General features: G+C 44.1%; 1 protein-coding gene across 8 annotated transcripts in view; it reads left to right on the top strand.

The window, feature by feature from the left end:
• lrp8 (low density lipoprotein receptor-related protein 8, apolipoprotein e receptor) overlaps positions 1–25,126 on the top strand; it is a 115,666-nt gene that overhangs the window by 28,184 nt on the left and 62,356 nt on the right. The window contains exon 1 of one of the 8 annotated variants that reach the window (XM_077014816.1): positions 4,590–4,739. The exons of the other annotated variants lie outside the window; for them this stretch is intronic. Within the exon in view, the coding sequence (XP_076870931.1) occupies positions 4,700–4,739 (40 nt within the window). The 5' untranslated portion in view covers positions 4,590–4,699. Of the gene's footprint in view, positions 1–4,589; positions 4,740–25,126 lie in introns of those variants that run through there. 8 annotated transcript variants of the gene reach the window in all.

The raw sequence follows: 25,126 nt of genomic DNA, 5'->3' as shown, positions 1-25,126 counted from the left end.
AAATATTTAAAAATTAACATTATGCAGATAACCAATGACTAAATCCAAAAATAAAATTCACTGTGAAAACGCTGACAGAAAATTTGACAGCATAGGTTAGTTTGAAAGTATGCTGAATCTGAATGAAGGATATGTTTTCTGTCAGACCATGCCTTCCACGAAAAGAATATCGAGTAAACTATTTATAATTTTTTATCAATTATGAAGATTAACTTATTGGTCACTGGGCATTTATTGCAGGAGTATAGTTGCTCTGCATTGCGTTGAATATTTCACTATTAATAAAATTCATAGTTAATTAAATTATGCTTATCAGGTGTTTTTCCATTGTATGGCAGCCATGCTGGAAGCTGTTGTGCATAACCAGAGTGATCTGCAGAGTGATGTGATTTCCTGCACACAGGCAGGAGGACAAAAGGTTTCACACTTGCAGATGATTGCTAGAAGCTCCACTATATCCTCTGTCTCATTTCTCAGGATCTCTGTGGATCTAAGGTGAGATGGCAGACTTCACGGCTGCCTCTTATTCCAGCGCTGGGTCCGTGAGAGAAGCTTTGTAGCCGATTTGCTGCAAGCATCGACATCCCACTGTCAGCGTGAAACCCCTGAGCTTTAAACGGGTTCCTGCTTTCTCAAAACAGGCCCGATGAGTCTGTAAAAATCAGCCTGTGAGCAGCACACGTAGACATGAGCAGAGCGTGCAGCTAGACTAGCCTCCTACGATCAGCAGACCCGGGCTGTCTGCTGGATGTCCGTTGCTGGACATGTGTGCTCCAGAAAAGAGCAGCATTCCAGCAGGTGCACGGAAGAGCAGGTCTCAGACCTCCTGCTGTATTGTGTGTTCTCATGCCCTGTAAATAAAGCATGGGGCTGATCAGTTTTAGAACAGGTGAAACCATATAAAGAGTGCCAGCAGCCAGATTCAGGGTTGGGCTTAGCTAACTGTAGCTAGCTGCACTGTACGCAGGTGCTCAGGGAAGCAGAATTTATAAGAGTCATTACAGAATTGCACTGGTCTTCAAGTGCTTGTTGGGGGTTGTAATCAGGGGCTGATTAAGAGCTTCTACAGTGTCAATCTTGGGAATGTGCCGCATCAACCTTGAATGGCAAATAGACCCTAGACAAGGGAATTAGACATTCAAGTAGGCTAGATATTAAATATGGAATGGAAATCAGGCAGACACTTTTGTTATATTGCTTAAATACTTCATTTTATCTAGAGAGTACATAATTTTAGGATAGGAGTGTAATCTTGAAAACATAAAAAAATTGCATAAAAATGTTTTATGTTGACTAAGTTCAGAAAGACTAGGTTATTTTTCAAAGTGCTAAGTTAATTGCTTTGTATTTGAGTTTATATATAGTGCTATTCTGATCTGTCACATTAACACAAATGACCATGAAATGAAGAATTAAGTGGTTAAGATTCCTAAAGTGTTGATCTGGTCAAACACGCATTAAAAACACTATACTGTAGATCACATCATATTTACTAAATGTATTTACTAAATGCAAAGCACCTCTGAATGAATAGGAACCATGTACACACATGCACATTATATACATACATATATGTTTATATAGATATGGATAGTTATTTTTTGGTGAGTGTGACACATGTACATAAAATTTCCATACAGCATCCTGAGAGAATGAGATGATATAATATTTATTGCCTTGGTCATCACACTCACTCGCTCTCTTTCACATGCACTCACGTACACTCTCATATACACTCTCTCATGTACACTCTCATATACACTCTCTCATGTACACTCTCACATACACTCTCATGTACAATCTCACATACACTCTCTCGCATACACTCTCATGTACACTCACATACACTCATGTACACTCTCACATACACTCTCTCTTGTACTCTCTCTTGTACTCACGTACTCTCTCATGTACACTCACATACACTCTCACGTACACTCTCATGTATACTCTCTTGCATACTCATACACTCTCTCATGTACACTCACATACACTCTCTCATGTACACTGTCTCATGTACACTGTCACGCACCCTCTCATACACTCTCATGTACACTCTCACATACACTCATGTACACTCTCACATACACTCTCTCATGTACACTCTCACGCACCCTCTCATGTACACTCTCTCACATACACTCATGTACACTCTTACGCACCTTGTCATGCACACTCTCGCATACACTCTGTATCACACTCTCACTTACATTTACATACACTCTGCCGCACATACACTCTCTCGTACACTCACATACACTCTCTCTCATGTATGCTCTCTAACACACACACACACACACACACGCACTCTCACTCACATAGACATCTCAGTCTTACTTTCCTGTCTGTGTTTAGTATGACTTCATCACTCACTGACTCCTGCATTTTTCTCATTACTGAATCCAACTGTAATTGCGCATCAGCTCATTTTTGACCTTATGAGTGGTGGTCTTGTGAATGTCAGTGGTAAATCACTGTCCTACCTCCTACACACCCTGCACACGAAGCTAAGTCAACCTGTGCTTCACACAACCTCTGCTTAGAAGCAGTAGAATTATAAAATAATAATGATTATTCTGTCTGTCTGAATAAGAATCTGTGGGCGGAGTTATCTTCACTCGTCTTTCTCCTGAGCTGCTTCTTCAAATGTTCAGGTCCACCTCGAAACTCTTCAGACTAACAGCAAACTCAGCTGTTTTCTGCTTTTTCGTGCAGTTGGAATATACTAAAGTCGTAGAGCAATTAGCTTCCTGAATGTGGAGGAGAGGAGTGCTGCACTTGTTCAGTTCCTCTCTTCTCTTGACTGAAATATCTCTCTCTGCTTTCTGCTTCTCCTTCCCCCCGACCCTGAACCTCAATTACTTCATCGTTCAAGTGAAACATAGATACGTTTTTTTTGAAGAAGGTATTAATAAATAAATCTCTGCTGGCCATGGATCTGTGGCACTGAACGGTACCAAGGTGTCTTGTTTAAATGTTCCCACTAGAAGGCAGATGACCCGTGACCAAACACTGGGTTATCAAATTACATAAGTCATCACATGTGAGTGAATGCATGGATATTTGCATATTACCACAATAGTTCAGTTCTAATAGTTAAAACCTCATCAGCTATACATATATACCGTATCCAGATATCGACCCAGTTGTGATGGTATAGCACTGGTCCCATATCTACTTTTTACTAGAACGTTTAATATTATTTCACTTATTTTTCTTATTTTTCAGTTTATGATTTTTTTGTGTTCATTTTGGTTATGTTTTGATTATGGTATTTGTTTTAATTTTAAATATTACTTCTCTCTGCGTGTGTGAAATGCTGGAAGGTGGTTGACATGGCACAGCCAGACGGATCATACACCCATACAACCAGCTCTCACTCTGTCTCAAATTACCTTCTTTGAATGGGGGTGGCAAACAAATTATTAGGCTGCATTTGATATCCATGTGGCTAGTTAGAAACAGGGTCCACACGCAGCGAGTGAAAAAAAGGCAGTCTTAAAGAATGTCTTTTGATTTCTGGATATTAAATAAAAGTGAGGATAAAAGAGGTCATTACCAGTGAGCTCACTCCTGCCCAATAAAATAAAAGCCATGGATGTATCAAGGGCATTTAGACGCACCAGTGCCTGGCCAATAATAGAATGAGGAGCTATAAAATGAAGTCTGGGGACTAAATCAGCATGCCACCATGAACGGCTTCCTGCCACTATGATTTTTCCACACCTTGGCCTCTGTCCTGATGATGTAACGGGACATTATTTGTGTGTTAATAAGAGTGGATGCAGTTATCCCATGTATCCATGATTGTTTCTGTTCTCCATAAGTGGGATGTGTGGAGTCATGACTAGTTATTGACTCTTGGATCATGTCCTTAGCCTGATGTATACTCTCCAAATGTGCAGTCGTAGGCAGCTAGACGTCACGCTGGAATAAAGAGCTCCTGTGTGTGCGTGCATGCGTGCACACGGCTCTTCTCTACCTGCTCATGACTGACGTGTGGATCTTGCAAGTTGCAGGTCTCTTTGACCTTCTCAAGAAGAACCAAAATTGTTGAAACACTAAGACATGGTACACCACCTTTTTTCTTTAAGAGGAAAGAAAGATATCAGTTCTATGCTCTAGTATGAGCTGTGTATATTTTTATAAAAATGTTCAGCCTTGTTAAACCCAGGCTCCTCTAAGAGGCACTAGGTCCAAACAATGATGCGCTTAAAGCTCTTAAAAACACTATTGATCCTCACACTGTGTGGATCGGAAGGCACAACTGTGTTGGCCAGCTAAGCTGATTGTAGTTGAACACCTAGTTCTACATACCGTACTCATGGTAGAGATCGATCAATAAGCCATTAGCAACAAGTTGATCAAACGTAGTGTAGTGCAGACCTTTGCCCTGTCTGTCATTTCTTAATCTTTGTCCTATTTGTTTTATTGCCATTTGTTGTCTGTCTGGACACTAAAGCCTCAACCCAATCCACCCACCCCTGCCTCTCTGGTACGCATCATTGCCTTAGGTTTTGCGAACACAGCAGTGAGTCGTGAAATGAGATTTCAGTGCTGTTATTGTTCAACCCAAGCCATCTTCCTGGCCTAAAGAATGACACCGCTCCCCAGTGTCTGCTGTCACCTTTTCCAGCAGTCAGAAGTGCATCGAAAAGATTGAACTGTATGAGAGCTTCTAAGTGCAGATGCTGGAAATATGATGCAATTAAAAATGGGCCATCACTGCTACAAAATGGGTGAGAATTGACCTAAGTGTGGCAATGTGTGATTAGCTTAGTAAACTGGTGTTTACCAAGGTTTGCTTAGAAGCTTTTGATATTGTAATGTGCTCTAAAGATTAGCAGAGTGTAATTGGCTATATATTTCTTTGTGGTGGTTAATGCAAGATGTGGGGAACATCTTCAGTTAAAGCATCAAGCTCATTTAGATCTTCTATAGATCGATTAGGTTTCATCAAACAGTAATTCAGTACTGTAGTACGGTCTGCTATCTCTTTGATTCCAGTGTCCATTGCACTGATTCTAGTGTCAACAGATGAATCGGTTAATAACAGTCTTCCTGAAGAAGTGTAAAAAAAAAGTGACTTTCATCTAATTAGCCTTGGATGCAGTTGGCCTGGCAGTTGTTATTGTCTGTATTTAGTGTTTTTGTTGTCAGTGTGAGTGGCAGATGGTAGCGAGGGTCACGTTTCCTCCTCTTTGAAGTGCTATAGTAGGGGTGTTGGTGTTGCAGATTTACATATGCAACTCTTTTATCCACAGAAGTACAGATGGAAAAAGAAATGCATTCTGTGTTCAGCCCTTGAGCTAGTATTTGCATTCAGTTGCTGGATCTGTGCTGGCAATGCTGGTCGCTATCGTGATCGTTCAGTTGCTGGGTCTGTGCTGGCCGGGGTGGTTGGAATCGTGATCATTCAGTTGCTGGGTCTGTGCTGGCCGGGGTGGTTGGAATCGTGATCATTCAGTTGCTGGGTCTGTGCTGGCTGGGGTGGTTGGTATCGTGATCGATCAGTTGCTGGGTCTGTGCTGGCCGGGGTGGTTGGTATCGTGATCATTCAGTTGCTGGGTCTGTGCTGGCCGGGGTGGTTGGTATCGTGATCGATCAGTTGCTGGGTCTGTTCTGGCCGGGGTGGTTGGTATCGTGATCGTTCAGTTGCTGGGTCTGTTCTGGGCGTGCTGCCATTGCTGGTCAGTATTGAGATCTGTGAGGACAACAGTGAGATAGCAGCATGCAGTATGTGTGGCTGCGTTGCCAAATCTCCCACCTCTCTCTCTTTTAACCTTCACAAACCCACCTTTGTTCTGAACACCTCACTAAAGACAACCCTCATGGAAATATCTGTACATCATTAAAGCTCATGTTGGCTTTTAGAGTCATACAAAATGTTGCTTTAGCAAATTGATGGTTTTTGCAACAAACTGTGATAAGCTCAGTTTAATATATCCATGTTTAAACATACCTGATATCCCCTTATGTTCTGATAAAATGTGTAGAATAATTTACATGATGACTGATGATCTGTTCCTATTTAGTACAGGAGTTATAACAAAGGAGTGGCCCTGTAAACCAGCACTCTAAACCACTGCACTGTAATACAGTGCCCTGTAAAGCCGCACACTGTAAACCACTGTACTGTAATCCACTGCACTACAAAACAGTGTGCTGTAAACCAGCACACTCTAAACCACTGCACTGTAATACAGTGCCCTGTAAAGCCGCACACTGTAAACCACTGTACTGTAATCCACTGCACTACAAAACAGTGTGCTGTAAACCAGCACACTGTAAACCAGCACACTGTAAACCACTGCACTGTAATACAGTGCCCTGTAATACAGTGCCCTGTAAACCAAAACGCTGTAAACCACCGCACTGTAAAGCAGCACACTGTAAACCACTGCACAGTAATACAGTGCCATGTAAAGCAGCACACTGTAAACCACTGCACTGTAATACAGTGCCCTGTAAAGCAGCACACTGTAAACCACTGCACGGCTGCTTTTGGCTGGGATTGCAGATCCACGCCTCTCATTGTTCAGCTCTCCCAAAGGTTTAGCATGCTCAAATAGATCATCTGAAATAATTAACAGTGCATAATATAAGGCTTGTCTAAGGGACCACACCGGCCATGTGCACCTTCATACGTGCCTGACAGATGTGGGCAAGTCCATGAAACTTCTAATGAGAAGGTGCCTACAGAACACTCCATGCTAGCCTGCTAGATGGCCAACAGTCAATAAATATTAAACCGACATTGATCAAGTAGAGTACACCATCAAACGCAAAACAACAAAGATGAAAACCGGACTGACATAAATTATACAATATAAACATCTCCAGATTTTTTTCTTTTCTTATAAAAGTAAGCTCTTCAAACACACGCCCCATGGGCTATTGTGTCTTTCATATAGAATTGGCTTTGAGGTAGAAGGCTTGTTCTTTTTCTCTAGTTTTTACTTTTCAACTCAAGTTCAAAGCATGTCTTTGTTTTTTTTTTTTTTCCCCATTCAGTGCTAATTGGTGTACCATAGCACTTGAGGTTAGATGTTTTAAGACTGTTAAAGATTCTGCAGGTGTTTCTGGAAACATCATTTCATGGCTTTATTCTGTAAAAAGTGTTGTGTTCAGTAAAAACCAGATGAGGTCATGATGCATTATGGGCACTAAGATTTTGCATAGCATAACTTTTGTCTAGGGAACTAATGACCTCAGCATCGTGTGAGTAAACAGGGGCGAGACCCATGAATGCGGGAGCAGCTGGCCATGGTGTGGTCGTTAGAGCTGTGTTACTGTTGCCACACACACAGCGTCCTGTTCTCCGATACAGCCCCCTACGGCCCCCATATGGCCCTTATGATCTGGGCCTGCACTGGTCTCCAAGTGCAATTAGCCAAATAATTCCTGGCCCAGACACATGAACCAGGGTCAATGTTTGCCCTCAAGACCACAGTGGCATCAGTCTGTGTCCTCAGGATTATTTTGCCTGCGCCTGGACACTTCTACATTGATGCTTGAATAGTATTGTGCTGGGTTGGCAACTTGCGCAAGACGTTTCACAGCATTCTTATATAGAATATACAAAAATCACCCGCAGAATGTGAAATGTGACTCAATACTAACAATGTTCTACATAACGTGGCATATCTTGCCATGTTCCAACCAGACCACAGGATGGGTTTCTGAAGCAAGTCTTCACTTTATCTCTGACCTTCCTCCGCAGACGTGGTCTGATGTGTTGGGTGTCACGGTGACGCGGTGTGGCGCCAGGGCTGCTCGGTGATCTCTACCCTCAGGATTCTGCTTGTCCTCCTCTGTAGTCATCATCATTACCACTGACATATTATATATATATATATATATATATATATATATATATATATATATATATATATATATATATATATATATATATATATATATATATATGCCCTTGACTTTGAACTTTCATTGGGCAAGTACAAAGTAAAATAAAAATCTTTCAGCGGTCTTGATTTGCACGTTATTAAGGAGCCTCACTTTTCATCTTCAGTGAAGGTTGTAATCTGAGGCAATTTTGTACTTATTTGTTTAATTTTTAGTTTTTATATCTGTTCCGGTAATCAAGTACATTATGACATGTGATATATTGTCCATATGTTCATAGAAGTATTCTTCATTTGTTCATTAATTTGTAATATTTACATTGTTTGGGAAGCAAACACAGGTGTCCAGTAGTGCATGAAATTTGGAAGGAAGGTGGACTCCAGTTTCCTTAATTTTTTTACATGTTTTCTCTGCTCTCTGTGACATACTCTCACAAACCTCCACCTCCCAAACCTGCACCTCCCCATCCAACCACCTCCACCTCCTGCAAGTTAGATCTTAGAAAGGCAGGATGGTTAAGCAACATGGGTTCCTATGCAGATCACTAATTTTAACTGGATTAATTTTAAGTCCAGAGTTTTTAAATGCCGAAATGCAGAGGGACTGCCCAGTGTTGTCCAGGCAGTGCCAGAAGAGGGAAATCAGTGATGACTTGCTGGAACAACAAACACACACTGAAAACCTTAATATAGTACTGACGAAATTTTCAGTAGCTGAAAATGCTGCAGCTTTGTTTGAAATGAGATCATACAGAGCTTTCCATGAAAATTTGATGGATCCATTCACTTAATTGACATTCCAAGGCATTTGTTTTGAAGTGCTGAACGCATAGTTTGCATCACTGAGCCTCAGTTCACAGTCTGGACCGCTACTGCTAGAGTTTTGTGTCTGCATCCATTGGCAAACAGATGCACCAGCTTGTATTTTAGATTGTATTGAGGAATGTTTCTCAAAGTATGTGTCTCTGTTTAGTTTGTGCTGTATTAAATAGCAAATGCAGTCTTTCAGTGGTTTATGACTGATAGAACACACCTCCACCCATGTGTGTAATAAAGCTCCTGTTGTCCTTGAGAGTACGGGAACTGTGAAATACAGAAACGGCCTCGTCATGCATTAAATTAATCTGCACTCTGGTCCCCGTCATGTGTTCAGCTTTAGGCTTTAGTTTCTCAGCAGCCGGTGAAATGAACATTGAATTGCAATGTTTTCTTCTCCCTTCTCTTCGTGCTCAGTATGTTCACAGACGTACAGAAAACCCCTTTGTTTAGAATTCTGTCTATGAGATTTAATCGTTGCTGTTGCCTTATAGTTGTTTTTTCTGTGCGCACCGCTGTATCGGGCTGTACTTCTCCCCTTCACATAGTCACCAGTATTGCAAAACTCCTTGTTGGTTGTGGTGAAATGGCCCGGCTGTGTCCTTAGCCCACAGGGAGGGTGAGTTGGTGCTTTTAACATGCTTCCCTGCTTCTGTGAAGTATAATGAGCTGATCTGTTTTGCAGAGAAGTGGAGAATGTGTTCTTCACAGGGTTACCTACCCAAAGCTGCTTATCTGTTGGAGTAAGCATCGTCATTAATACCTTTCAAAATTGCAAACGTGCTGCTCCATGCTTTCACTTTATCTTGGCGAGAGGTTTTTTAAATGAGAGATTGAGTGTATTAGTTCAAGTGTCATGCTTGGTAAGGTAGAAACAAAGGGACAGGGTGGTTGGGGTGGGGGTGCAGAGGGGGAGGGAGAGGTTCTGGGCTCAGGGAGTTGTCTACTTGTTCGCTTGGCTGTACACACTCCATGATGGATTCTGTGGACCAAAATGAACGGTGCTCAGGAGAGATTGATGACCAACTCAGGGGGCTGCCTTTAGAACTTGAACAGGAGCAGGAACTACTTTAAAACTTTCCACTGTTCTGTGTAATATGAAGGAAACTTTCTTGACATTCCATTTTGGATTTCCAAAGGAAGGCAAAAGAAAAGTGCTTTATTGCTTATTAAAAAGAATAAAGATTCAAACCCAAGATTCATAGCCTACAAACCACAGAAGAGATGATGTTTTAATCTTTGAATCATTAATCATTCATTAAATGCATTAGGCTCATTACTTGGTCATATCATAAATCTGATCTCCAATGTTCATCAAATAATTAAAATAAGGATATTAAGGAATAAGGAATTATTAAGGAATAATAAGAATAAATGCAAAAAAATTTAATTCGGTATTGTTTAAGATGGTAATTATTGTGAAGGCAGTTTCAGCCTGAGTATGTGTTGTGTGGTGTAGAGAGAGAGCCTGGCTTTGCTTTGCTAATGGTGCGGAAAGTTCACCGAGCGCCAAAGCCCCACTATGTTAGGCTGCGCTGTTAAGCGGAGGGGAGGACCGTACAGCGCTAGAGGCTGGTGGAGTGGACTGGAGGAAGAGCATTAATCTGGGCTCCTGCCTTTAGCTGTCTGCCCTGGCTGGAAGGGGGGGGGGGTTAGAGTCCTACATGGCTGGCTTCTGCACAATGAAGCACTGAGCTTCCGTTAGGTTGAACAAGTTGAGCAGTGATCCTGCTGGTTTATTTTTATTATTTTTTGCATTCACAAATCGTCAACATTAATTGCTTTAGCTTCTGTCATCCACAGGTTAGCCTCTACTAATATATGAATTTCTTTGTGTTCCTCTTCCTCGCGCAGCCGTGTAGCTTCACGTGCTTTAACATTCTCGCCAGGCGAAAGGGTTGTCTTCTTTTATATCAGAATTTCAGTCAGTCTGTTGGCATTCTCCCTTTTGTTCTCTCTCTCTGCTTTATAGTCTATTCTAGTTCTCTATTTGGTTCTCAGAGGCTGTCAGTAATCGCTCGTAGCCTTTGGGGCAGACCTGACCTTGAGATACCCCAGCATATTCAATAAGCAGCAGCCTCTGAAAGCATTACCTTTCCTGTCTGAGGAAAGGCAAGGGCAGTATGAGGGCAGTCTCCCTTTCTTCCCCTTACACTTACCCTTTACAGGTCGGGTTTGACAGTCACAAAGGTTTAAAGCCTTAAAGTTTAAGGTATTGGGGGAGTTGGGGGATTTGTTAGAATGCACAAGTGTCCAGTTTGGGAAATTGAAACTCTTAATTTTCTTTGTTCTTTTGCAAAATTCTATAATTTTAGTAATCTTAGTAATGTGCTGTCGGAATGATTTGGTAGTTTCAGCACATTGATTCAGCTGCTAGTATTAGAATATTTGTGTGGCCTGTTTACACCTTGCCTCAACTTGTGTTCAATGTCGTATGATATGTACACATACTTTGGCCTGATTCTGTTTACACTTTCCACTGAATAGCGTTCCCAGTATGACTAGATGTAGATATAAAACCCACCAACACATGCACATTTCTGTTTGACTTCTTGCTGTGAACATGGTTACATCTTACCTCTTGTCAGCACTTGGCAGATGGATTTCAGTTCACGCAACTGTATGTGAGTATGAAAAACACATTCCGTTGGCAGAGCAGTGTCACGGCCATTTACTTGTGTTACATTTACATTTACTTGTGTTAAATGTGGTTAAGAGTCGTCTCTGACCATCTCATGTGGTTTGAGTGATCTGATCATAATCGAATCACAGTGTGTCCTGGGGGTGTTTACACTTGGCTTTTCATGTGGTCAAATGAAATCTGTAGGTGGTCCAATCACCAAAAACAAATTTTAATGCAAGGTATAAACAGCCTCATGGCGAACAGACTGTTGTGCTGACATGTTAAAAGCATTTCTTCTTTGCTTTTTCCCCACGAATGCATTTTACGCCCACATTTCTTTCCTCTCTCTCTCTCTCTCTCTCTCTCTCTCTCTCTCTCACCCTTTTTCCAGGTAACGGGCCTGATCCTCTTAGGCATGGACTTGTATAATGTTCACTCTTAAAGCACATGATCTCCAGAGTGCTGTGGGATTACGCTTCCTTTCATTAAATCAAAATTCCGGCTTCATTCTGCCTTCTCCCACCCCCAAACACTCTCTCTCTCGCATGCACGCGCGCAAGCACACGCACACATGTACACTCCATGCGGATCAGAGTTAATACAATTAAGACCCATAAGCTCCAGCCTTTGGTGAAATGCAGGGATTGTTCCCCTTCTCACTGGGGGCGGGAGAGCCAGCTGTTTGTGGCATCGCGGGGGCTTGACGCCCTCGCCCGCAAAGTCCCTGGACTCCACCAGGAGAAGGTGCTCAGAGCTTCTGGAGGCTGTGTGCTAGGCCTCTCAGCCTGATCTGACCTCTCAACCTGGACTTTGTGGTAGAAACTGGACAATTGTGGACAATATCTGTAATACTGTTTGTATATGGTCATTCAGTTATCTCTACCACTCCATAAACTACCTTGCTTTGTAGTTTCAAAGTCACACTTTTAGAAAAGGATGACAATAATGCAACTTTTCAGTTCAGTATTACATTGTCCAATTTAATACATTGTATTTGAAAGGGTTGTAATATATTTGGCCGCCAGTTTGTTATCTTAAATTAGTTCTTGGTCACAAAGAAAGCATGTAAAATGAAATCATATGAGCACTTTATAGCAGTGGGATGTTTAATTGAAGAGAAAAGAGAATGTACATTTTAGCTAGACAGAGAGAGAGGGAGAGAGTTTTAGGGGGGAGTTATAGAGGGAGAGAGTTAGACAGGAAGGGAGAGAGAGAGGTAGAGTGTAGGAGAAAGGGAGAGACTTGGAGAGAGAGGGAGAGAGTTGGGGAGAGGGAGAGATTTTTTCCTGAAGAGAGTGTAAAGGTGTATTTCAACACTCTGGCTCATTTAAGGGTCACTGGAAACATGACCTATCTGAAGCTAAATTGTACATCTTTATTTCCACAGAGAAAAAGAACGCTGAATGCTAATAGCTTAAATTCTTCTTATGCCTGTTCCAAATGTGTTTCTTTTTCAGATGGTTCATATTTAGCCCTGCTCCCTGGAGACAGTCTCCAGTGATAGTTTCATGTGGACTCTGTGTGTGTGTGTGTGTGTGTGTGTGTGTGTGTGGCATACAGTACGCGTTTACAGTTTAGGCTGCCTCCAGCAGTACTGTCTAATGGGGTCTTTTGTTCATACGTTTTGCTTAAAGGAAAGTCGTGTTCATTTGCTAAATGGTGAAACTAAAGGTGCGGAGGAGTCTAATTGAGTGTGCAGACAGAACACAGCCGCTCTTCTGCTGAGGTCACCATAACTGCACGCCGGCTTTCAGAAGCTGTTGGCTGAGACCACGGGAGACGTGTGGAAGTAGAGTGGAGTGATGGCGGTTCTGCGTGTGCGGTCCGCCCGGCTGCTGCGTGCGACTGGCCTCTTGGAGGAACCTAGAGGATGTGTGCAGCAGAACGCCTGTGAGAGAGCTCACGTCTGACTCATTATCTGTACCAGCATGTTAGAATGTGTCTCGTTAGACTTCCTTGACGGAGTGAAGTTCTCTGATTAGCAGTGCAATTTGATTTCTTGCCTGCCTAATGCATGATATAGTTCTCGCTCTCTGTGACTGCCCCAATCTCTCTTTCTCTCTCTCTCTCTCTCTCGCTCTCACACTCTTTGTGCTCTTCCTTTTCTTTTCCTCTCGTGCTTTTAGGACGTGCTGTCTCTTAAGCAGTGTTGAGAATAATTGGCTTTTTTTCTGAAACAATTTCTCCTAATGCATTTGAGCCCGGATGCCACAGAGGTTAGTGGTTTATTAGGCCAGATACAAAATACAGGGCAGAAAATAACCGGGAGTGGGATGTCATGTGGGATTCCCCGCTGGTGCCTCAAACAGCCAATACTAGTGCTGAGGTGTAAAAACCAGCCTGCGTGTCTTCAGAGGGCTTAGTGTAGCCGTCATCCACTTCAGTGCACCGAAGGAGCAAAATGTTACTGCCTTCATACACACACACACACACACGCACAGACACACACAAACATCAGTGCATCCATTTCTCAGTGCTACCTTTTATGCCCAATGCTCATCAAATGGCGTGACATCTTTCTGGTTTAACACATATTTCAAAATTTCAGTTTTTGTCTCACAGTAATTTTCCCTGTAGACAATGTAGAGAGCAGAGAGGTCCTTAAACTAGTCTATTGGAAATCTAAGTGCAAGTTATTTAAGTCACAAATCGGCAATCCTTTCCAAACCCTCACCCTGAGTTACCATCAAGGCTCTGCTGGCCGGCAGCTGTCTGTCACTGGGAACACTGGTGCAGCTTCATGGGGAGGTGAGGCATGGGGAAATGGGGGTAGCCAAGGGGGCAGCTTGTGAGGTGTTAACATGTCTCTTCAGAAGCCTCGTTCTTATTCATGGTGTGTTGGAGCAGAGTTCACGTGCTACGTCGCCTTGCAGTGGCTCCGGGATGGCAGAGGTGGGGGTGGGGGGTGTATGTCCTTCCCCAGTGGGCCAAAGCCTCTCTGCACCACTGCACTCCGTTCTCCAGTCTCCCCTCGTCTTTGGCGGCCTGGCGCGGGTCTGGACCGGCTGCCTTCCCCCACGCATCTGCTCGCTTTCTGTGGTCTTTCTGCATTTAGCCCTCGCGGAGAATTGAACAAAGTCAGAAAGTAAAGTCATGGACTGTTGTCTGGCTTCGTGTAGCTATGAATGGTGCACATTCATACAAGAAGGGTCAGGTTTTGTTTGCCCCCCCCCTCCTTGAAACTCTGCCTGCTTTTGTGCTAACCTTGCACTTTGGGGCCAGATGCAGGAATAGTGTTGGCTCAGACGAATACTAATGAAACCAGACGGATTCTATAGAAATTCCACAGGGGAAAATGGAAAGATGCTACTATCAGTCTTGGTGGCGTGCTGCATGCATTTGTTGTGATGCAAGGTCTGCAGTGGTTGGCATGGAAACGTATATGTTTGGATATAATAAGGTCATATCGTTTAAAAAGACGTCACTCTGTGTTCACTGTTTTGTTTGTGTTTCTAGAGGTCTGTTTGCTCAGTCTTGACCTTTCTGTAAGCCAGTGTTTATGCCTCATGTTTTATGATCAACGTAGGTGTCATAGGCTGTGCGTATATATGATCCAAGCTCATATTTTTGAAAACATGTACGAATCATGACATTTGCTTGATTCTGTGCAGGTGAAATGCAAAAACATGCACTTTGCACTATTACATAAACGCACTTTGCAATGCTCCTTGGAAATCTCAGGTCTATACTGCTGGTGATCTTAGAAGTGAAGATATTATTATTCATTCAGAATATTTTTAAGTGTGATTTTTAGACTGTGGAGCCCTAAAATGTCCGTTAATTTTCACAAGGCTACTTGAATAAATATTTATTAGCAGAAAAAACAGTACCCCTCTCTCAGAAAGCTCGCTCTTCCTGGTGACTATGACTTCTGAGGACTTGTTTTTGTTTATTTGTTTCTCTGAAATTGTAAAATATTCATATATAGGTGGTGGTGTTGGTTATTGTTGTAATTAATAATAATTAATAATAATCAAAGGCAAGGTTGTGAAAGTGAAACCTGTTTACCTATTATGTTGGTATTCCATTTATTTTTCACGTAACCATGAAAACTGCGTAGTCATTAATGAGAAATCAGAGTTTTGCCGAGGATAGCTACAGCCTCGGGTTTAAATAGCTCGCCTAAACATTCAGAACTCTATCTGTCCTTGTTATTGATTCCAGTCACAAAACACAGGCAACTTACGCTACTCTCTGAGCATTTTAGCCGCTCGCTGGGCACATGCAGCAGTTTATCACATCTCAACAGGGTCCGTGCAGCCTTAAGCTGAGCGGAGAGCAGGAGGCCGAGCAGCTGAAATATTAAAGAGAGCTCGTTCACCTGCCACGGGCCCAGGCGCTGATCAGAGAGAGGCGCATCCACAGCTGAATTCCTTTGATGGAGTCCCAGCCCAATTTGGCAAGACCTACACTGGGCCCCTGGGGAACGCCGCATCAAAAACCACACACATGAGGGAGGGCAGAGTGGGGCAGAGTGGGGGTACTTGTTTTGAAATTCTGTATGTTTGTATTTCAGTGCACTTCTCTGTATCTTTCAGCTAACTTTATTCAGGATATGTTAGTAAACGAAGATGACTGCACGTGACTTTACAATTTCATTCTTTCTAACTTTTCCGCATTTCAAGAGTTCCTTTTGTCGCCGTCAATGCCCAGCCCGTTTTCCCCTCTGCCTACTGCCGGGTCATGTCCCATGCCCTGATCACGTCCCGTGCCCTGGTCCTGCCGTGTCAAAGGAGTTTCCTGCTGCTGGTCCTTTCAGGGCTCCCTACACAATTAAGTGCTGCTGAACACATCTCCCCCTGTTCTCCCAGAAAGACACACACGTATGGAGTTTTGGAAGTCTTCCTGTCGGGAGCAGTCCCGCGCCCCACCGCGCCCCGGGACCGTGTTTGCCCCCATGTCATTCGCCTCTGAAACGCAATGAAGAAGAAGTCAGTGAGCACAGGAAAGTGCAACACTGTGATGGGCTCAGAGGCTGCATGGGGTAGTGGGCTGTTCATTTGTATTCTAATAGGGGGGGTAGCCCTGGATACACCGAGGTGACTGGAAAACATTCAGAGGAGAGGAAGTGAACAGACCAGCATTCGTCCAGCGTGCTCATACCCAGGCTGGGGCAAATCATCCCACACTAAAGGAGGTAACTCCCGGTCATTTTTGTGCACACAGAAAGATGATCTGGACTTCTCTTTTTTTAAATAGGCGAGCATAAACCTATACATATTCCCCATGGGCTTTCTAACCTTGAATTTTATGGGAATCAATCCGTGTTGATGGGAATGAACCTGATCTCCGGCTCAACAGAGGGTGTTTGTGCACAGTGTCCTGTTGGGTAATACCCAGCACGATACTGCACCTTTTCCACACAGCTTACCAACGCCCCCCAAGAAAAGACCTGACATGCTGATTTTGGAGTTTCAAAATCTTGAAATGGGATTCCAGTGCAGTGTGAGACTTCAGGTGTGAAAATTCCACCACATCTGCATCCTAAACTTCTGCTCTGGGCAAAGCCGTGGTGCCCCGCCGCAAGGCAGCCCCGCTCGTGTCTCTTTTTATCTTCATCATGATCCCAAAGGTAAATGACAGTGTGGCGGGCCTGTTGGCTGCTCCTGTTACACTGCTGTGAGTTCTGTAGTCGGCGCCAAGGCTGAACTCACTGCTGTGTTTGTCTGTTCTGAGGACTGAGACGTTCTCAGAGGTGCCTGCTGTGTGATTATCCGACGGCGCAGACATGCTCAAAGCCGGCTGATCCGCAGCCATCCACCATGACGTTGCCAAATATTCGTTTGCTCTGCCCTCAAAGTGAGGCTGCTTTTGTGGGGGTACAGAGAGCGCTAAATCATTGTCTTCCTGCCCTAGAGACTAATGATCTTTCGAAGAGGAATTATTGGAGAAGAATCACGATTGTCTTGACAGTTGGTGAGGAGGCTGGTGTGTGTGTGTGTGTGTGTGTGTGTGTGTGTGTGTGTGTGTGTGTGTGTGTGTGTGTGTGTGTGTGTGTGTGTGTGTGTGTGTGTGTGTGTGTGTGTGTGTGTGTGTGTGTGTGTGTGTGTGTGTGTTTTGTTCCTTCTCATTTTTCTAGAACTCTACTAATGGAGGACCTGTCTTCAATGATGGAAAGTGCTATAAATGCTAAAATACCAATATGCATTTACAAACTGAAGTCATTATAACAGGACTTATGGGCTTCTTTAAAGCACAGTCTTTGTAGCCACATATAGTTGATTGTCACCCTAATGTCACACATTAAAAGGCAGTCTGAGCCGACTGGGAGGAGCGTGTGGAAATACGGGGAGGGTGGGGCTATGTGGGAGACATTCACACACATTCAACCTCTGCATGAACAAAAGCAAGGATGTCCTAATCAGGGCTCACCATTCTTCACTGCCAGCCACTGGTGTGTGTGAGTGTGTGTGCTGGACTGTTTAGGTTAGTGTGTGCATGTTTGTCTGTTTCTGGATAACATCAGCTGGGGGTAAGCCAACCCAATATATAACCCCCCCCCCCCCCCCCCCCCCCCCCCCACACACACACACACACACACACACACACAAACGCCCAAAGTGGCCAACAGTAAAGGATGATGGGTTGGAGAGAACAACAACTGCACACACACTAAACCTGAAACATAGAGGCTGAATATAGGAAGAGGGAGGATGAGAGATGTAATGGAGGGAATCAGGAAGAGAGTTCAAGGCCAGATAGAATACTGAGCAGAAGAGGAGTCTGATCAGCAGGATTTAAAACAACTTTACTGATGATGTAGGGTAAACACCCCTATTAAACTCACTTACCCATTAAGCACACTTGCAACTTTGAATACAAATTATGCTAATACAGAAACAAGTTATTATCCGGCTTGATAACTAAATCAACACATGTTGTTTTTTAAATATTCCATGCATTTTAAAGCCAATCATACAGCTGCATATTCTTCCCGGTGGCCATTTTGAAAGCCACATGAAAACTTTGATCTGGAGAGACCCCTCAGATTTAGAAATTTTTAATATATAGCAACTTTTAATTTGAGTATCACCAATTTCTACAAATTTAAGAGATTAATAATTTTAACACAACCTAGCACAAGTTGGAACTTGATGCAAGAGAAAGTTACAGTTAATTCAAAAGTTTTACAGCATTTTAGCTAATGCGTGTTCATAGTTAGCATGCTAGTCATATGAGATTGCTGAAGACACCAATATATTAAATCATACATGATAATTTCTTGTGTTTCTTGGATGAGAAATAATATTTGTAGTTTTAAAGATTTGTAGATTTAAGGATTTTGTATCATTTTTACATGAGCTTAAGGTACAGCAGCATACAAACTGGAGTGCATCAGTTTGAGCACATTGGAGAAAAGCTTAAGTATAAACAAATCGATATTTCTAGCTTCACTACAAACAGTATATGATTATATAGTACACAGTAAAGAACATTTTTGTGACAAAATACTGATGTTAAAATAAAGTTTTATTTTAAATGCGAACGTATTGCTGTCCCCATTAAGCTCAGGGCACTCCCTTTAAGCTCACTGACATAGACTGCCTATGTGAATAGTTAATTAATGGTCTAAGGTAAAATTATTAGCAATATCTTATTTTTACAGACTGTCCATGTCTAAATTCTGTTTAAAATTAAAAATAATTGAAATTCTTTACATTAACTATCATTTAAAATGTAAAATATTCTTGTGAGCTGTACCCACTAAGTACACCTCAGACTTTTGACATTTAAACTTTAATAACTTTATTATAAATTGTAAAACTATTAACATTAAAACATTAACATTAAACATTAACATTATTACATGATATATTAATATTTCATTTTAACTTAACATGTCCTGCTAAACAGAATGACTTGCTTTAAATATGTCAAATTTTAGATTTAGGTGAGCTTAATATGGGCGTTTACTCTACATCTTTTAGCATTTCGGTACTCCTTTAGCACTGGATCACCAAAAAATGAACAACAATGTGCTGTTGGGAAACAGCCAATGGAGTGTTTATGGACATGAAAGGAAAATGAGCTGTTCTGTGGGTGATTCATGCTCTGATGACACAACGGCACCCCTGTCTGAAAGGGAAGAATGAAATGTGAGATCCCCCAGCAGCTCGGAGCAGCAGGCTGGTGGCTGTATTCCCTGGTTTTGTAAATGTAGCATAGCTGTATCTCTCCATGAGGTGTCTGTGCTGCACGTCGTCATGTCTGCCGATAGTCAGTGGGGTGACTTTATTCTCCACCTCCATTGGAGCCATGCTGCTTTGTCTAGGCTCTCCCAATTACCTCATCTATTCTTCACACACGTGCACACACACACACACGCGCGCGCGAGCACACACACGGATTTGTGTTATTAAAGCTGATGGTACACACTCTGGTAGGATCTGGCTGGGAGTTGAAGCAGATCTTGGAGTGGAGAACACACACCACTTACACTCACATACGCACACACACACACACACACACACGTCTGCACATAGCCCTCACACTGAGATCGTATGCAGCTTATCAGCATGCCGTCTCGCAGCAGAGATGTTGTTTTATTGCTGTTGTATAAACCCCTGTTGAGCACATCAGTCACTGCAAGTTCATAATCATCTCTGAGCATTGCAAGTCATATCTGCAGCCTGCTTCCCATGCAGAAAGCCAAAGTGGATGGCACTTCAGTCAGTCGCATGACTTGAGTGATGTGTTTTCTCGTGTGGCCCGTCTGAAGGGCTTTGGAGGTGGCGACCGAGGTGGCGATCGAGGTTGCGATTGCTGGATGTCAGAAATTGCAGACGTGGTAGATGGTTAAGTGCAAATATTTATTTGTTTACATGAGGCTGTCTGTGTCTCAGCAGGTCACTCCACTGTCTTGTAATAAGACTGTGCGTGTGTGTGTGTGTGTGTGTGTGTGTGTGTGTGTGTGTGTGTGTGTGTGTGTGTGCGCGCAGGCGTGCGTGCGTCTGTCTGTGTGTGACCTTGTGTGAGCGTGCGTGTGTGCGCATGTCCTCTTGAGGCACTTCATTACTGTGTGTGCTGTGGTGAGACATAGAAGGCCTCTGTGTTCGTCTCAGTGGGTGGTCGGTCTGGTCCAGCTCCCCCGGTGCTGGTTGTGTGCTGGCGTGGAGTGTTCCTCGCCTGACGCAGGAGGAAACCATCAGGTCAGGGACACGGAAAGCAATGTCCCATCATTGGACAACATGAGACTGGAGACGGGGTGAGCAGGGGTGGTGATGGAGACAGGTGGAGCAGAGGTAGCCAGGAGTGTGTGTGCAGCAGGACAGAGTGTGCGTGCCAAATCTTCAACAGGAAGAGGATAAGGGCGTAGATGAGATGACCTGCGTTTCCACACTGCCTACAGCGTGTGGATGCTCCTCGCAAACACAACTTCATGCTTGAAACAAAAAAAAAATCAAAAAAAGCAGTGGTTGTTTACCCCAAACTGAGTTTGAAGGGGAAGACGAGTCACCATGAGAAAGTGTAAGTGTGATGTAAGGCCATGTTGGTGTGAGCAGGTGGGCCGCATGTCTGCTCAGCCTGGGAGATCCACCTGGGCTTGGAGATTAGTCAGGCTGCCAACTTTGCTACCTGCTGCATTATTGATTCATGCTGTGGTTCCTCCCATACTGTTCCTAGGGTGGCACGTGACACACACACACACACACACACACACACACACACACACACACACACACACACACACACACACACACGCACGCGCCCAAATGTTCTTTCTCTCACCTTCCTTCTTAGGCAGTCACGAGGGTTAGACTGGAATAGGTCATAGTCAAGATGGTGTCCCACTCCCTGTGGGCATTACAGCCCATAACTTCAGACTTCATGTTTCCTTATGGGAGGCAAAGATCTTTGATATATTATTCTCTTTATACGCATGTGTGTGTGTGTGTGTGTGTGTGTGTGTGTGTGTGTGTGTGTAGGCACACTCTCTCCAGGGGGTCAAACTGACTCAGCGCCCCGTATCCTCACATCTCCACACTTTGTAGTTCACTGGCAGGACTTCAACCAAACCAACCATACATACACACACCAGCATATAGTACATAGACATATAGTTTAAACATACACTCATCCCTCACTATTTTCACATTGCCCTTCTCTTTTCTCCCCTCCGTTTCTTACCTCCCAAGTACGACTCCACACAAATGTAAGTCTTAGGCGTTTGCAGGGTGTGTGTGGGGTTGGGGTGGGGTGTTTGGGGGGGTTGGGGTGGATGGGGGTGGTGGGTCAGACAGGCTGCTGTCCACATGTGTGATTTTTTTTTTTTGGGGGGGGGGGGTTGTCTTATCCTGCTGCGGCTAGCTTCCTCCTCCTCTTATCTCAAATGAGATCTCAGAAGTAGATATGCTCCAGTCGATCAGGCACAGCTGCAGCGTGGTCTCCTAGAGTACATCACTGACTGCACAGCAGCACGTTTAAATGTGCCTTTCTCTCCGCGCAAAGCAGCACTTCCCAGCAGGGCGGCAGGGGAGTTCAAGCCTAATGGCTCCACATCAGAAGAGTCTGAGCCAGTGCTGAAGTTGGAGATCCAGCCCATGGATCATGGACTTGTTGACGACCCGCCTGAGCCCAGACTCACTTAGGCACTTCCTAATACATCCTGGATATGAGCCGGACCGGGTCAACTTTTTTACGTTGGAATACAGTGTAGCCGAGTGAGTTTGCTAGTCACGTAGCGCCTCTGTTGACCAAGCTCTCGTCGTTGTTTTGCAGAAGGAAGCAGAGTGTGAATTGTGACCAGACGGAGGTCTTTTCTCTCTGCTGCCAGGTGCATCACACCTGCACTCTGTGATTTGAGAGCCTGCTACACTCTGGTGTGGCGTCCGACACTCAGCTGGTTGGTCTCGGGGGCCATAACTATGCTCCTTATTTGATTGAAGCCTTTCATTTCAGTGGAAGGCCAGAAGGAAATGGCGTGTGGAAATGGAAGCCGTTGACCTTCAGAGGCGGCGGTGCGGAGAGAGAGCAGCGTGGGTCCTGTGGGTCCAGTGGGCCCGCGCGCCACGTCCGACATGTCCATCAGTAATCACACTGACACGTGGATGAGAGCCACAGCACACGCAGGCACACGCGCCGGTTTCTCAGGTGCTCGGAGGATGGACCCGTGTGAATTCAAGTGTCTCTCCACTGGAACTGAGATGGTGTAGCATCTGCTCAAACTGTGTGTGGGGGGTGCACTGAGCATCCCTGCGTGTGTGCGGGCGTGTGTATCTGTATGCATGTATACGGGTCTGTGTGAGTGTATGTATATATGCGGGCTTGTGTGTGTGTATGTGTGTGTGTGTGTGTGTGTGTGTGTGTGTTAGCATGCATGTGGGCGTGTGTGTGTGTAAGTGGCCGTGTTTGTGTGTGTCTGTGTGGGGGCTTTCTTGGCCGTGTCTGATGCCAGATTTGCTTCTGTCTTTTGTATTGAACACTAATGCTCAGTGTTGGCCAGCAGTGCGGTCCAGTGTGTGAATGCTGTTTTGCCCCCCTGAGTTCTGTGTTCTAGCGTCCTCTCCGCGCTTCCCTGTCTGGGCTCCAGCTACATGCCATAAGTCATAATCAGCACGTCTCTCGGGCCCGCCAACACCGCCGAGCCCAGCACCGGTGACGCCTCCGCACGCTACCTCCACGCCGGCAGGAAAATAAATGAATAAAACCAACACCGGTGCTGCCTGGTGTTTCCAACGAGCCCGAACGCGAGCGCTCCCACCCCTCCCATCAGCCCCGGCACGCTCTCCAAATCAGCAGCATCTGGCCGCGCTCGGGGCTGCACGTGTTGCCGCTCCGCGTAATTAAAAGCTTGTAGCAGCGACCGCGCTGCCTGCACCATCTCCGGATGGTGGGCGGGGTCGGAGGGACGTGAGGGACACGCCCACCTGGTCAGGCCACGGCGGGCCTTTGTCCTTGAGATAAGACCGGCGAAGGAGCTTTGGTAATTGGCGCAGCCGACCAGCTCTGTGGTCTGTAGAGGAGTCGGACCCTAATTCGCGGCTCAAGTTTCACAGGCTGGAGGTGAGAGCAGCGTCAGGGCCTGGAACACCAGCAGAACACGGCCAACACCTCACTGACATCAGCATGTCTGCGTGGGACACTGGGAGTCTGTGGCCTTGTGTGCATATGCAATGGAGGATCACTTCCCCAGAACTAATTATCTCTGTCTCTCTCTCTCTTTCTCTCATTCACAATGTTTATTCCCTTGTGGTTTTCACCTTTTCATTTCCATATCGCATTTTTCTAATGTCCCATGATTTTTATGACTATTTTTTAAAATATATGTGCATAATTCACAGGACGAACTAAATCGACGGCATTTGTCTTTCCACTTCATACACTTGCACATGATGGATAGTGTGAAGTGGGCCTAAATCCCAGCATCATTACTGCCTCATGCTCTTCCCTCTGCTCACTCTGCCCTCTGTCAGGTCTTTTTCTTTTTTTTAACTGTGACCACAAATTTTCTGGACACACATGGTTGATGGTCTTTATCACATATTCCCAGACACCCTCACCTGCTGGCACACACACTCACACATGGTTAAGGATTTACAGACCCACGATAATGTATACCTGTGCTGTTATAATGGCTCCCAAAGGAGCAATTACTCAACGCAGCGAAAGCTTCTCCTGGAAGTAAACTACACACCAACAAGCTAGCGAACACGAGAAGGCTCTTCCCAGCCTCCACTCAGACTACATGTCCCAGCTAACCTACTTTCCTGGCCTGGTGGTGACCTCGCTGTGTAGTGGAGTTTGACTGGGAGTTACCAAGAGGGAATCGACAGTTAATGTGCTCTTAGCCACGCGGCGTTCGTCATTTGTAATTCGAAAATCAAGCATGAAGCAAGGATATGGCTTCCTTCTGCATAAGTTTGTGGAGTTTCTGCCTCTGGGCGGTTATTGTGAGGGTGGAGAATTCCCTACATGAGAAAGTTTGTGAGGTGTTCCAGTTTTACACGGATGAAGGCAGACAGCGTTCACTGTGTGGGCTGGAATTCCCTGCTTGTTGTTCTGAGGTTGTTGTTTTGTTGTTGTTTTTGTCATTTTGTTCCCCCATTTTCAGTGCATTTTTATTATGCATACTAGGGGTGCACGATATGGACTAGAATTACGATGTGCGATAACATTGTTGGATATCCCGATATCGATGTGAACCACGATAAATTAAGATTAAAATACAGAGATGTAGTGTCTCTCTGAACAGCAGCACGTTAATTAGTTTTTTTTTACTGTGTAATGAATCCAGAATAATTCCAAATATTTTGCAGGTTTATTCAACAATAGATTAAATCTAGGTTTATACTTTCACGAGTGACCGTAGCGCGACTCCGCACACCTCGCGTAAACCTCCGCGAACGACGAAAGCGTTTAATCTTGCCGTGTCACATTCTTTTCAGTGTTGTCCGAAACGATATGTAGGCCTAGTAGTATAGAAAAAACACCCCTCAAATACAGGGGAATGAACATTTACCTGACCAATTTTAATGTTGCTTTGTGTATCAGGTTTGAAAAGTGCTGGAATTTAGGCTAAAGTGAAATTGTAACTACTTTGTTTCACAACAAATATCTGTCTGACTGAACAGTTCTCTTGTAATTCCAGGACGAAACATGAAAGTGAAGACGTTAAGATTGGGCGTTTTGAAAATAAACAACCATTAAATAATGTGATAAAAAAGGCGAATTATTTCGAATCATTTAGAGTATATGTATAAATATTTAACTCAATTAAGTTTAACGAGCTGGGAATTATTGAAATGGACCTTGAAAGTGACTTACAAGTGCTTTAATTCCACCTTGTATAGGTGTATGAACCCGGCAAACATGACTGTTCTCA

The sequence above is a fragment of the Brachyhypopomus gauderio genome, chromosome 8, assembly GCF_052324685.1.
Source record: "Brachyhypopomus gauderio isolate BG-103 chromosome 8, BGAUD_0.2, whole genome shotgun sequence".
NCBI classification, from domain to species: Eukaryota; Metazoa; Chordata; class Actinopteri; order Gymnotiformes; family Hypopomidae; genus Brachyhypopomus; species Brachyhypopomus gauderio.
This window is presented reverse-complemented; position numbering and strand designations above follow the sequence as displayed.